Genomic DNA, 15,182 nt, shown 5'->3' with positions numbered 1-15,182 from the left:
CACCAGAATATCTGCCTTGCTGGACTTTCCCTGATTTTTAACCAAAACCACTCAACCCTGTTGGCATCAGCATCAAGCTCTAGCCAGTCAAAACACTCTTTCCATACAGGGCTGTCAGACCACCTCTCCTTCCTTGCCTATCTCTTCTAAGGAATTTATAGCTATCCACAGCACATTCCAGGCATGCAACATCTCTGTGATGGTAACTGTGCCATGGTTTTCCAGCTGCCCAATGGGCTCCAGCTCTTCCTGTTGGTTGTCCCTGCTGTGTGCACTGGTGCATTTGGATGTTGGGCTATAGATCCCCCCAGCTTTCTGCAGGGAGAACCCCTAATTCTGTACAACCATTCTCAGGTGCTTCCACGGTGTCTAACTCATCAGTAACTCTTGTATCTTTGCAGCCACACGGATCTCCAGCCCCTACCTCCACTGAGCTGTCATACCAAAGGACCTCACTAGGACAACATCCCTCAAACATGCTGTCCCCAGGCTTATCTCCAGTGAGACAGGTTTTATATCTTTGTCCCTTCAAATTCAGTTTACTCTTCACTAAACCCTGATAACACTTGTGCAAAGATCCTTTTCCCCTTTTGGGACAGGTGTACTCCATCTGTCACCAGCAGGCCTGGTGTCATGTAAACTGACCCACGATTATAATTAACACAGCTGAGAGTTTGTATCACTAGAAGTATGAAAGCAGAAAGTGAAATTAATTTTCATCTCCTTCATATGGTTACTTAACAAACCAGGCCTCATGAGGACACATGATGTATTTCAACTAGAAAAAAAGTGAAGCAGTACATAATTACACAGCTCCTTGGAGTAACGGTTTTGTACCCTTGAAAATTCTCCAGAAAGTATTCTAACTGTATGAATCACCTCAACTATTACATTGCTGTCAGTTCAGACAAATGATCCATGCAAATACATGCTTGTACAAACAAACAGGGTGTTTATAATGCAACATTTTAATATAATTACATCATTGTGTAATTAGAATGTGCAGTTATATAAACCTCACCTTTCTCCTTCTGCTGCTGAATGAACTGCTAACTACTAAGGAAAGATTAATCTTTATTAGTGACAATTGAGTTAATGGTTTCTGAACATGAAAAGGAAAACAAATGCCTAAAACACGGTATTTTCCTAGACAAGCAACTGCTGCTATATGAAAAGTTTCTGTACAGCAAGTCATTATTTTCCTAATTGGTTAAAGGAATAAGATAAAGTTTGAGAGTGTAAAGCAGGAAGCTGATGAATCACTAAAAGTGAGATAAACATCTGTAGTGACAAGGATACAAAGTTACTACTGAACTCAGAAACTTAGGTTTTTCATTATTTGTGTAGAAAATTATTTATCAAAATACTGGTTTATACCTAGTGGTTAAAAACATCAGATTAAAACATAATTGTAGGATTTCAGGAGTCCTAGTGACTATTTTCACATTATCCAATTCTATGAAACTGTGTAAAGAGCAAGACAGAGACTGCAGATCTAAATCCATTTGTTATATTTGACCATAACTTTTATGCATTCTAATAAACCCAGGGAGTCAAAGTTTCTTTCCAAAAACTCATGAGACACTGGTATTTAATTAGAAAGCACCATTTTATTTTATCTCCTAGGATCTGAATTCAGCCTGGTAGGTGAGAGAAAAAAAAAGGAAAAAGACTTCATGTAGGGAAAAAAAGTAAATTGGAAAATTTTAATTCTGACTGAAAGAATTTAGGATTTTTTCTATGCTGGAGCAGGGCTTGCAGTTTTACTACACATACTGGATGATAACAAACCATATTGAGGACATGGACTGTGTTAGAATATGTCTGTTTTGATACATGTACAATTTACGCAGTGAGTTTCTTGGAATATACTGATTCTCAGTCACTGCCTGATTTGTAATGTAGGGTAAGTGTATTTCTGACCCACAATACAGAGTTTAAAAAAGGCTTATCATTATTTATGTTTTATGTGGCTGATTGTGTGAATTAGTGAGCAATAACCCCTTTCCACAAAGAACATAAATACATATTTCAGAGACTTCTGTGACGTAGTAAAGCTCCTTTTTCTCTGAATCTTTTATATGCATAAACTGTGTTCAAACTACATATTTATGTCATGTTCTTGCTTTTCATCTTTATACATCAAAGTGAATTGTGAGAGAGAAATCTCACAAGCAGGGTGTGAAGCCTGAAAGAATCAATGCAGCAATACCTGAGAAACAGAATGAAAAGCCATACTCTCTTTCCTGATCATTCAGCTGGCATCATGAAATTGTTATATTGATAAAATTGTGCTCCATTACCCATTTGTAGCAAATAGACAATACTTGCACCACTATCAGGAAAATGAACCTGTTTGAACAAAAAGCTTTCACAATAAATACTTGATACAGAGCACTGGGTTCTGACTACTGCAAATATTACCCATCATAATAAATGAATTTATTTTGCAGCTAAGAATTGTTGAACTACTATATAAATTTACTCTTTTTTTAATCACTTATAGCTAAATTTTTCACAGTATGTTTTTCATCAATAAATAAACCAAGGCATAGAGTATTCAGGGCCTTAAATCCACAGTTTTAAACTTCCTGTCAAAATCAAAATCATGCACTATGAGTGAATACAAAAAAATTCTTCTCTGAAAAGGTCACTGAGCTTTGGAAGAGGCTGCCCAGGGCAGGGGTTGAGTCAGCATCCCTGGAGCTACTAAAAGATGTGTAGATGTGGCACTTGAGGACATGGTTTAGTGATGGCCGTGGCAGTTCTGGGTTAATGGTTGACTTAATGATCTTAAAGTTCTTTTACAACCTAAACAATTATATGATTCTATCAATACTGGAATAAAGGGTCCTGCCTTTCAAACATCCAATCAACCTCATATTTAAGAAATTTAAGACCTCAAGCAGACATATCTGTATTCCTCTCAATAAACTGTAGTGAAGAAAATGCAATGGAAGTATAACAACATAGTTCAACAGCTCCATCTCAACTAATTAATTTTCTTTCTCCTCAGGATTCTCTGGAACAATAAATACAATATTATCTTTCTTTAAGATTTTTTTTTCCCCCAGAGGAAAATAACTGTATGAGATCTGTCCAGGCATTTATTATGAACATTTGCATCCTTATCTCTTTTTATTACCGCAATGGAGCGTGTTGATAATAGACTACCAAATTACCATTTCTTCATGTATTTGAAAGTAATGGAGAAAAACTAATTCGGTTAAGCTGCAAAGAATAAACTTGATGCAAATTATATAACTTCTATAAATATCAGATATGCTTGATAAACTCTGATGTTTGTCAAATGCCTCTATACTGAAGTGCTTGGCTTACCTGCCACTGTTTCATGAGGTCCCGAACCATTTTGGCATCCTCTAGTGTCTTTTCTTTGTGTGTAGCATCCTGCAGGACATTTGCAGTTGTTTCAGCTTCTGTGAGCCAAGCAAGGAACTTCTCGAGATCCAGGTAAAATTGCTGCAGCATTCTTAGGGCTGATTCCAGAGCTGCTTCACGTTCACAAACCCTGCACAAGTACAAATAATCAAATACAGTGCTCTTTGGAAGGGAACAAACCATAATCATTAAATCAAAATGTAAAAAAGACACACATAATATTTTTCATGTACTAGTCAAGGCAAGTTTGCTGATACATTAGCTACAGAACTTCTACTGTATCTTCAGCAGGTAGGGCTCTTTTTTAATATTTTCACCTGAGAAGTAGAAAGGGGAATCAGACTGATACAAAATTAAGCAAAAAGACTTCTTTCAAAGTAGTAAGCCTAAAATATGCACAATTGAAAATTGTAAGTAATTCCCTGGTTTTGTTTTAATAAAAGATTATTTTTTTCCACTACAGTGGAAATACTTGCTTATTTTTAGACATCACAAAATAGTTCCTGAGCACTGCATGATATGATAAATTCAGTGATTAATTTTCACTACTTGAAATGTTTGGAGATTGTGTTTAACATCTTAAACCTTATAACGCTAAAGTTTCTGTCGGCTTTGTGGTTTTTTTTTTTAATGCATTGTTATTTTAATTTTAATTAGACTGTGATAAATTACAAGGATGTTCTCTATCAGTTACAGGATAAAATACATTTTTTAAAGACAAAGGCTATCTTATCCTTGGGGAAGGTCTAACTCAGATTAGGAAAGAACACTAAAGATTTCAGCAACTCTGGTGCTGAAAAAAACATTAAAGCAGATCTATGTTATATCAGCATTCATGTGCAATGTAGGTGTCATGTATTCACTGATATTTTTGCTTTGAACTTGAGCAAATTATGATTCTAGAAACATGAGCAGCTAAGTATGACATTGTTATTAGCACAAATCTGTCAAGGTTACTTACTTATTGTATTACATGCATATTTGTTTAACGTCAACATGATACCTAAATAATTTTTTAATTATTTAAAATAATTAAATACTGAAAATACTTAGTAAAATACTGAGTAAGGTCATTTGGTAATGTGCATTACTTCAAGTGGAATGAATGCACTTTGATGCACACCTATCTACACCAGCCTACACATCTGTGGTGGTCTTCACATATCTCAATAGATTTCCTGCCTAGTTATTTAGGAAGAGACTATGATACTAGATTCTAGCAGACATAACTTCTCAAGTTGTAATTAATCAGAGGAGGTAATGAAATCTCCAAGTGCTGATCTCTTGCTAATCCCATTTCCAGTTGTGAAGGGGTTGTACTCCTTGGTAGGTAATGATAAACCCCAGTTCATCAGTGGAAGTGAGAAAAGAAAAAAAAAAAAAAACTACAAAACTACAACAACAAGTTTTGCCAAGTGGCACTGACTTAACATGTTTTTTGACAAGCATATAGTTAAATTGCAGCAGAGGATAGTAAGAACAGAAAAAGTCAGTCTGAGTACAGGCAAAGACAACCACTACAGGAAAAAAAATATCCTCCCTGAGAGACCAATGTCACAAGAAGTGCCATATTTCTATTCTATTTTTAATCCTTTGACATCCTATTTGCTTTTCCCAACTATTTTGTTAAAAGAAAGTACTTATTTTTCATTCAAAAACTGAGAAAGCTATTGAATGCCTCTCTACAAAGCCATCCATCAGGTTTTTTTTTTTTAAAGCTTAAAAATGGACTGGATTTTCACCTCAGTTGCACCTGTTGCCACCTACAAGAACTCTCCACATCATGCCACTGCTTAGGCAGCATTAGAATGCCTCCCCAGGGGGCTGTCAGTAGGAAACACTCAGCTGCAGAATAGTGAACATGATCTCTTCCCCAGCTTTATTCTTCGTGAGCATAAACATGGCTTGTGGTCAGGCTACCTCTAATTTAAAATAACTGCAATGAAAGAATTTGTTGTTCTTTTTTTAAACTAAAGATTAATTGCATAGAAATGACACCTACAGATACTAGCAATGTACATTAAAAGATAATAAGACACAGCAAATCTTTTACCTGGAAAAGACTGTATTGACCTATTTACCACTTTTAGCTCAAAACCAGCATAACATTTATTCAACACAACTTGGAAATGGAATACAACTGCACGAACTAAATGTATTTTTTTCCAGTTCTTCAGAGAACAATTCTAAGATATGCTTTATAGCATTATTCTAATTCAATTTACAGTGTACAGCATGGTAGTTAATAGCCTTTGCAGAATCACATAAAACATTTTTTTCTCATGCAGTTCCTTCATAACATGAAAGGCACATTTTTAACTACTGTACACCTGGATTCCTATAAATACATAGCAATACTCTGAAGATAAAAACATTCTGCAAATACACAGTGAGATTTAAAAACAAATGCAAACCCCAAGCACAGATATGAAAAAGATACTCAAAGGGAGAGCAATTTGAAGGATTACTCAAAGTCAGAATTCGTGTTTTAGAGGAACTCTCGGACTTCAAGAAAAAAATATAGCATTTTATTGATCTGGACAAAGAATGAAGTTTTTATAATGAAGAATCTTCTGGCACTTCTTTGATGTAGAAATCTTATAGCACATAATTCTTTCAGTCTACAGAAATGTGTTTCGTTATAAGCATACTAATACCATAATTTCACCAGAAAATATGTAGTACATTACATTTTAAATTTTGGTACAGCTAACATGCAATAAACATTCAGCTACATTGACTGTTCTGCAGCATATCAATAAACTTCACTCTACTTGGCTTTCTCACTACAAAAGTATGAAGGTAGAATGAAAAAAGAAGATCTAAACATGAAGAATAAAACTGAGCATCAAATCCAGCATATGCTAAATTGCACAGAATCATAGGGGTCAAAGAAATATGTATATTGAACAAGACATTATTGCATAAAACCAAAATAAAGATCCTTTCTCTTTAGTCTGTATTATCCAGGTATGTTTGATTTCATAGTCAGTGCAAACAGTACGAAAATAACATGAAGTAGCCAGAACTATATTTTTGTGTACACGAAAAACTACACAGTACAAACACTCCTAAAATACTAAAAGATAATAATAATAGTAGTAATAATAATAATAATAATAAATAATAATAATATTTTAACAGGATAATCATTATTTAATCTGTTATACTATGCTATAAAAACAATCACAGAGTGTATAACCAAAAGCTTCTTATTCAAGGAAGAAACACTAAAGATGGGATTCACCTTATTTTCATCTAGACACCCAGAGGATAGGCAAATTACACTCCCTCTATAAAACATTTATAGAGGACACAACATTTCTGGAATTCAGTTTCTCCTCCCTTGCCTATACACATCTGTTGTACCAGGTCAAGGTCAGAGTAAACTATTTCTCCTGACTAAAAACAGTAAATCACCTATAACATAGACAATTTTTGTTTTACGAAAGCTTTATTTTTTTAAGTCTAAAAATAGGCAAGCTGGTCCCCAAACATCCCTGTAAATTTGATTTTTAGGAACGAGTGGCATCAGTGACAATGGACTCACCAACTCTAATTGTTGTATGATCTTTGATGCGGGACAGAAGTTATGATGCTCTTTTAAGTACATGTCAGCTGAAGGCCTTGAGCTGAGGGAATAATGCTGGCATGTGAGGGGAAGTGATTCAAGCAATGTATGAACATTTATACTGCCAGGAAGGCATCTTTAAGGGTTTAAAAATAATCCACAAAAAAGAAAAGTTACCAGCCTCTGTTTCAGGACATTGCTGTTGTGCTGAGAACTTTGAAAGCTAATATTTTTTAAACATAGCGGTATACAAATGTTCATGAAGAAAAGGAGGGTAAAATTAAGTTAGCATCTCAGAATGTTCTGTGATTCTGTGATTGAAATTATTGCAGTGATTGAAATTGTTCAGCACTACCAAATCCCATACAACACAAGGAATGCAGTGTTTGTAGAGGCTCTGTAAGTGTGAATATCAGATTTTTCTTCAGCTTTAGTGTTTGCTAAATAATTTGGAATGAATCATTCACATTTTTTGAGTGTCTGTGTATTTCAAATGGCAATGCTTAGTCACAGTACGAGATACATGGTGAGGGTCAGTGTGTGAATAAGGCTTTGAGATGCTCAGGTAAGAGGACATGCAGCAAGTGCAGAGCAGCAACACATTGCTGTTTCCCAGGTATTTCTTTAAGAGCAATAAAAGTAAAGCAACTCTGTATCATTCAGTGTTCAATAGATCACTAAATCACATTTCTATCTGCAGACTGTAGTAATCTAAAATTATCTCACTGAGACATAAAATAAAATATCCTGGACTACTGCCTGTCAAAGCATCAGGAAATAGTTTTACTTCTATAGTTCATGTGGTTGTCTCTCTATAATTGTATTTTCTCCTTTCTAACAGTACAGTTCTATACAATAAAAAATAAAATAAAATTTTAAAAGTTATCTGAATTTCCTGTATTCTGTCAACTATCACAGAGATTTTGAGCTACATACATCTTCCTGTTGATGCTGGAAAAAGTTTGCACCTTTTTCATGAGGTATATATCCCTTCTATATATGCAAAAGGAACAATTGAAAAGTTTAATTGGAATATTTAATTTTTACTACTAAATAAATTTAAGCTCTCACTGCTAACTCTTCTTCAGCTGTTTTAACCTGGACTAATATAAAACCTAATGAGGGAGAATAATTTAACCTCAGATAAAGTTGGAACACAAAGAGATGTCACAGATATGAAAATTAAATTCTTAAGATAACTATTATAGATATAATTTTGAAATGCAAATTCAAAATAAATCATATTCATTAATTTTGGGACTGCTGTTTAGAGGAGCTTTCTTTCAGAACCCAGGTAGTATATTCTACAGTGCCAGTTAAAGTTATTCATACATGCTAGTAAGTGACAAATGTTCAGATGAACTCTGGAATTCCTGTTACAACATTCAGTGGAGAAAACTACATTGAGACAGCATTTTAAGTAGTGCTTTCCTATGTTTTTCTGGATGCCAACTAGCTTAACATCATGGTAAGGTGCACTTAGGATTTTTACAGTAACACTTCTGCATAAAAGTGTATTTTAGTTTGACCCTCTGAACAGAGGTAGTAGGTTTTGTCTGCTGTAGATCACTGGCATGTGGATTTGGCTATAAATTTTTTGAGTGATCTTTATATATGCAAACTTATGTCCTACTATCACTATTTTGTTGGAAAATGTTCTTAACCAAGTTAATCCTAAAGTACTGGAGATTGCTCACCTGTGTGCAACTCTATCTCTGAAATAATTTTGTTGCAAATGGCAAGAAAGCCTCAAATTGTAACAAAACTTAGAGCTACAACATCATCATCCAAACCACTTGAGATCAGCATTCACATGTAGCTGACATAGCCACTGGCCCTTATCCTCTCATCATCCTGAGTGAGGAGCCAGGAAAGCTTTGTTGCGCTGGTACAGAATTTTGTACTCTACAGACAGGCTTGGGAACTGGCTGGGTATCAGTCAGCAGGTGGTGAGCAATTGCGCTGTGCATCACTTGGCTTTCTTGGGTTCTGTTTCTCTCCCTATCCTCATAGCTACAATTAATATTAATAATAATATTGGTAGCATATTCAGTGTCATTCCAACACCCCCCTCCCCCACTCCCCCAATTAGTAAATTGTTCTTATTTAGCTTTTCTAGAGGAGAAACACAGAGATTTAGCTTTTCTTTCCAATTCTTCTCCCCACTGTAGGGAAGTGAGCAAGTGGTTGATGGTACTGATTTGCTGGCTGGGGTTAAACCTCGGCAGTGCAGTGCTTCTCTCTGCCTTAGATTAATTTCTCCACAATTTGATCTACTGCCTGAGAGCTGACTTGCCTTCTTCAGATAAGATGAAGGACATCTGTCTTGCCTGCACTATCCCTATTTAAAACAAACAAATAACCAGTGATATAATTTTAAATTCCAGATGTAATTTGGCATACAGAGAGATTAAGTGCAAAAGCTGGTCCAAAATAGACACACAAAGGCAGCTCTCTGCTGATTCTCTTTATTTCTGGAGGAAGGAAGAACAAAAGCCCTCAATGTCCCCATGCTCTGATTGGAACTCAGAATGTCTTCACAGGGACAAAGTCCTGCTCTTTTCCTAGCAATCACAGTTTCCTAAATAATGACACTTTCTTCAAATATGAAAATTAGAACATTCTAAAACATCTCCTGATCATAGGGATAAGACCACAGTTTGCCTTTTCTTAAAAATCTGTTGAGACAAAGGGGAAAATGCTTCAATGAACAGTTACTCACTCTACTAAGCAAGATGCAAGTCATTTTTCCTGAACAGTTTTTGTATTATAAATCTCTTCAAAACAAGAAAATATGTTTCTTGTGTTTCTGTACTTAGGAAAATGGATGCAGCAAGAGAGAGGAAACAATTTCTTTTGCTACTATTCATTGGCTGGCTTGTTTCTACTTTTACCTCTCACAGACTTTCTTGAAAAGAACAGGACTTGTATGAAAATAACAAAAATCATCAACCCTTCTCTCAACATTTTCCTTTGAACTGCTTTCTTTGTTTAACTAAAGATACTAAATCAATTTGAAGACATATTTTTGAATTTAGATTGTTTGTCCCATTCATTTCTTTTTAAAGCACAATAGATATTGAATAGCAAAAAGAGAAAAAAACCCCAACTACCCCAAACCCTATATTTATCCATGAAGTTTCAGATCAACCTTGGATAATACTCCCCCATCTATTCTACACCATTTTTTATGAGACTAAGAAGAGTTGCTAAAAACAAAGGAAATACCACCTTAATAAGAAAAGAAAAGAAAAGAAAAGAAAAGAAAAGAAAAGAAAAGAAAAGAAAAGAAAAGAAAAGAAAAGAAAAGAAAAGAGAAGAAAAGAAAAGAAAAGAAAAGAAAAAAATCCAAAGGAAAGAAAATACAAAACAAAATCCAACAGAACAAACAACCCAGCAACCACCCTCCCCTTAGTTCTCTAAACCCACAGAACAGATTCCAGTCTAATCCTTGTATAATTCAAGTAATGCCCCGATAAGACATGGGAAGATAATATTTAACAATTCTGTTACTCCTATTGAAGAGAGAAGTCAGAAAAAGAAGAAATCCTAAAATCAAAACTTAAACCAAATAGACAAAACTAGTCTCTTTTTCTACCAAAAGAAGCAAAAAGATTATTATTCTGTTTGTCTTCTTCATACTTCATGGTTTATAAGACGTAGAATTAAGCTTTTTCTTGCATTCCAAAACATATCATTCTTTCAAAATTCCAAGGCAGTCAACAATACCTCTTAATAAAAAGCATATTAATTACTCAGATGTAATTTACTAAGATAAAATCTTTGCTTTCTAAGACAGTGAAGTATAATTTAAAATGATTATGGAATTAATTATATTCTAAAGGCACTTGTTTTCTTAGCCTTACTTACTGCAGAAACAACTAGATTTAATAAGACTGTGAAATGCACTGATGGCATTACATGAAATCAATTAGGGCTCACAAAGGATACTATTAAACTGTTAGTGTAGTTTTCATTTGGAGCATCAGCCTCTGAGGGCTGAACTCCATGCCCTAGCAAAAAAGTGATTTGCTACCATGCAAGAGAGAGAAACCTCAATTCCCAGGCTGGAAAACTTGTCTGGCAGCACTTACAGTTCTTATTTTACCATGCATCGTATTAAGTACTATTAAATAAACACTTAGATAAACACACACACAATTTTTTCCCCTCTAAAACATGGGCCTCAAGTAGTATTCACATTACACAAAGATGCTGACAGATCAGACTGATTCAAAATATTTTAAAACATGTATTCTGTCAACATATTTCAAGAAGCATAAAATGCTAACTAGAAAAGAACCAAAACAGCTCTGTAAAATTCAGCATCTGAGTAAGAAGGAAAGAAGGCAGCCTGCCTATTGCTTATTGCCTCCTATATTTATACAGTTCAATAAAAAAAAATTAGTTGCAAGAACCACTCCATACCTTATACATGTATTATTATTATTATTATTATTATTATTATTATTACTATTACTATTACTATTATTATTACATTTATTATTAAAATACATTTATTTTTTACTCTTCAGGAGGTTTCAGAGTCCAATAGAAAACTGAAATATAGAATTAGTTCTCCACTATAAGGAAATAATCTGATTAAAATAGATCTGCTGCAGAAAGATGGTAAAATTTCAGGAACTACAACCAGAGGTATATGAGAATATAGGGAAATACTAATAATTTATTATTATGCAGATTCAAAAACATGGAAAGAAACTACAGCTCTAGTTCTGTCCCTCAGGATCATGCCTATATAAATAAATAATTAAGTAGTGAATTTCCAGAGCCCAGTTCAGCAAATTCAGATGGTGTTCAACTCTCTCAGTTCAACAGAACTTCAGCATGCGTTTGATACAAAAGCCTGACAGAGAAAATCCTAACTCCACTGAGGATGAATGGCTAACCTTCAACTGACTTCAAAGGGAACAGGATGTTCTCTGATAGTTCTACCTCAATTCTTTTTTGGATGAATTTCAAAGACAAAAATTCTTAGTAGGAGAAATCATAACCCTTCAAACAACAATTCTGGACCATTTAACAGAGTGGAGAGAGACATAAATACACCAAAATTCCAAGTCTGGGAGTGAGGAAGTTGGACTGTTCTGCTTGAAGAGACAAGTCAAAAATGCATATACCCAAAACTTTGTGTGCTCACAGGCAATTCTGGCAGAGTCATCCAAACCTTTCTCTTAAATAGTGCATGATTTGCAATGTTTCCCTCCATAATGATTTTTGAAATAGTTATCAGGTGTTTATTTTAAAAAGATACTTGATTTGTCTTGAGATCTATAATTTTGTACTCACTGCCATGCAAGTATCCTCCATATATTACAGATAATTTATCCAGCATCTGAGAAGATGAATTTCTTTTCCCTAACATATGCCTACCTGTTCTCAAACCACTTTCCAAATTTTAGTCATGGAAATGAACACATAACTGATGCATTCATCAGTTTAACGGGTGATTCAGCTTTACTTCAGCTTATGCAAAGAAATCCATAAAGTTCATCATAACCTCTTTACAAGCAGCTATTTGGGAAGCAAGTCAAGGATGCAAAGTTGTGCTACAGAAACCTCTTGAATAAAACAAAACTGAGATTGAGAGTATATAATGTAGTCAATGTAAATAATGTTCAACCCTGAGCATTAGGAGCCTTTTCCAAGGGTGTAGTAAAAGGTGGTGTTAAGTGCAGTAATGAACCACTGGAAAAAATGTATAAAGAGCAAAACGACAAATTTATTCAGATTAGTCAAACCCAGAAGAATTTGAATAATTCCAAATGAGAAAAATCATCAGCAATGTGTTAGCAGAAAGATTCAATAGATGTGTTCAAAACAACAGACACTACAAAGAATATTTAAATGCAGTATAGTCTGACAGGCTCTGAACTAGCTGTAGCCTTGAAGAAATTCAGTATTTTAAATAAAGACCCACAACTTAATGAAGATTCCAATACACAGTGGCATCTGAAAGATAGTAAAAATGAAAGGAATAACTATTTATGTCCATCTTTAACTCACTTTCCTGAGTTGGGCTGGGTACCTTGTCCTAGCCAGCAGAAAGGAGAGTAACAGCAGACATAAAAGCAGCGACAAGATGGGAAAACAAATTTAGCTAGAGCAAAATTCAAAAAATACATTCCATACTTCTATTTTATTTTCCCCAACATGAAAAAAAATAATAGAGACAAATGTCCACAGCTCTAAGGGGTCAGCACAGTATAAAAAGGAAGGGTGTCACCAAAGGCAGATCTGAACTATGGTTTCTTAGTGCTGTCTTATTTCACAAGTGTATTCTGCTGTTGTTTCCACAGAAAAAAAAAAGAGAAGACAAGCACTGGAAGAGCTGTCTCTCATCCCTTGGAGTAAATTCTCACTGAGAAACTTACACAAAAACTACCTCAAAAATAAATCTAATTTATTGGAATCAGTAAAGGTATATGGTTCATCAAATGACACTGCTACTAATTAATTACCATAGCTGAAGCATCAACCTCAGACATGCTCCAAGCACCAAGAACTCATGGAAATTTTGGAACTGTTTACCATTACAGGTAAGAAACACCACCATTTTTTTCAGATTTTAAGGTAAAAAATAACTGAACCTAGCATATAGAAGCCATGTTGTGGGGTACAGAAAATGCATCCAAGCTAGATTTAAAAAATCCCAAAACTAAATTAGACTCTAACTTGATGTGAATTTAAAAAAATAAGATAAAGGAAAAAACCAATAAAAGAAAATAAGGACAAAAGCAAACATATAACACTACCAAGATAAAATCAGAAAGTGAGACATGGGCATTGCAAGCTTGGCCCTTTAGGCCCTTCACAAAACTGCTTTTACCACACACTGTGTCAATTAAACCAATGGGATCTCAGAAATACATGGCACATTTTAGATAAAAATAATACCATGAAGTGGACCCATATAATGCATTGCCACAGGGCACTACTGTGCTCAAGCAGATATATCTCAGATATGTAACTGATTATGTATCTTGCACACAGGAAGAACCTGCAGAAATGCCAGCTAGAGTGATAGTTCCAAGAGCTATTATTCCTTATCATTTGCAGAACATAATATTTTTTTATAGTTTGCAGGAGATGTAATGCTTAGTAGCTAGGAAGTGCTCCACATTTCTTAAATTTGTCAGGGAATATAAATTTAGGGTATTGATCAAAATGTAATTGATATTGGATGACAAACAACATGAACATACAACATAGTCGTTTCCTTTTCACAAATTCCTTGCTTACTTACTGTTTCCCATTTTATGCACCTGAATCAGATTCACCATAAATGCTGTATCCTCAAGATTTACCAGTGGAATCTCACCTCTCTGCAGTGATTTCTCACCATGCCTATTTTGGGACATGCAAGAAAACCCCATTGCTAATTCTACTGTTTTCCAATGTGCCCTCTGTGTTGTCACTTCCCCAGATGTCTGCCTTGGTCAGCCAGGTTCACGACCATCAGCCTCTTGCACCACTGATCCTTATCAGGAAAAATGAGGACTCGTTATTTATTGATTTCTTTGTGACTTTATATAAAAACATGTGATTGAAATTTCAGTCATAGCTAAACAACAGCCACACAAAAAAGGCAAGCACTGCTGTTGTCAACCTGACAGGTTTGGTGGTAACCTCCAAAGAGAGACTAAGCATTTAATAGCAGACTGAATTATCCTCGGTTTCAAGCATGACTGGCAAGCCAGCGAGGGGAAATCTTAAACTGCCTGCACAGCAGCTGAAGAAATTCAAAAATACAAGGAAAACACCAGGAAAAAAAAAAAAAAACTATCACAGTAATAACAATGCAAACAAAACATGACAACTGAGGTCAAATTCCTTTTCCTGGCACTCTGCTAGTTCATCAGCATTATTAATTTCTGTTCAGTTTGTTTTAAATGATATGAAGCCTGATAAGCAGTCTATTGAGGGGACTGAAAAGACATTCATTTTTTCTATGAACTTCGGATGACAGCAATAATCAGTTTGCTATAATTTGCTAATTTATCTACAGACTAATAGGAAATAGATTTAAGGCTAGGCTTTCAGGGCACACAGCATTAGCTTCTGTTCTTGTTCAAACAGAAACTAAAATTTTCTAATTACTGCAGAAAATCTCACCTTTAAGAGAAAGAACAACACATTTGTCTTAATTTTCTAATGGGATGGGAACAAAAATTGACATTTCTGTTCTTTC

General features: G+C 34.8%; 1 protein-coding gene across 15 annotated transcripts in view; it reads right to left on the bottom strand.

Moving 5' to 3' along the window:
- The window catches only part of DMD (dystrophin), a 1,045,484-nt gene that overhangs the window by 235,278 nt on the left and 795,024 nt on the right, over nucleotides 1-15,182 (bottom strand). For all 15 annotated transcript variants that reach the window (XM_068179791.1, XM_068179794.1, XM_068179795.1 and 12 more), the window contains one exon: nucleotides 3,340-3,529. In XM_068179791.1, coding sequence (XP_068035892.1) covers nucleotides 3,340-3,529 — 190 coding nt within the window. The remainder of the gene's footprint in view (nucleotides 1-3,339; nucleotides 3,530-15,182) is intronic.

The sequence above is a fragment of the Anomalospiza imberbis genome, chromosome 2 (assembly GCF_031753505.1).
Source record: "Anomalospiza imberbis isolate Cuckoo-Finch-1a 21T00152 chromosome 2, ASM3175350v1, whole genome shotgun sequence".
Classification (NCBI taxonomy): Eukaryota; Metazoa; Chordata; class Aves; order Passeriformes; family Viduidae; genus Anomalospiza; species Anomalospiza imberbis.
This window is presented reverse-complemented; position numbering and strand designations above follow the sequence as displayed.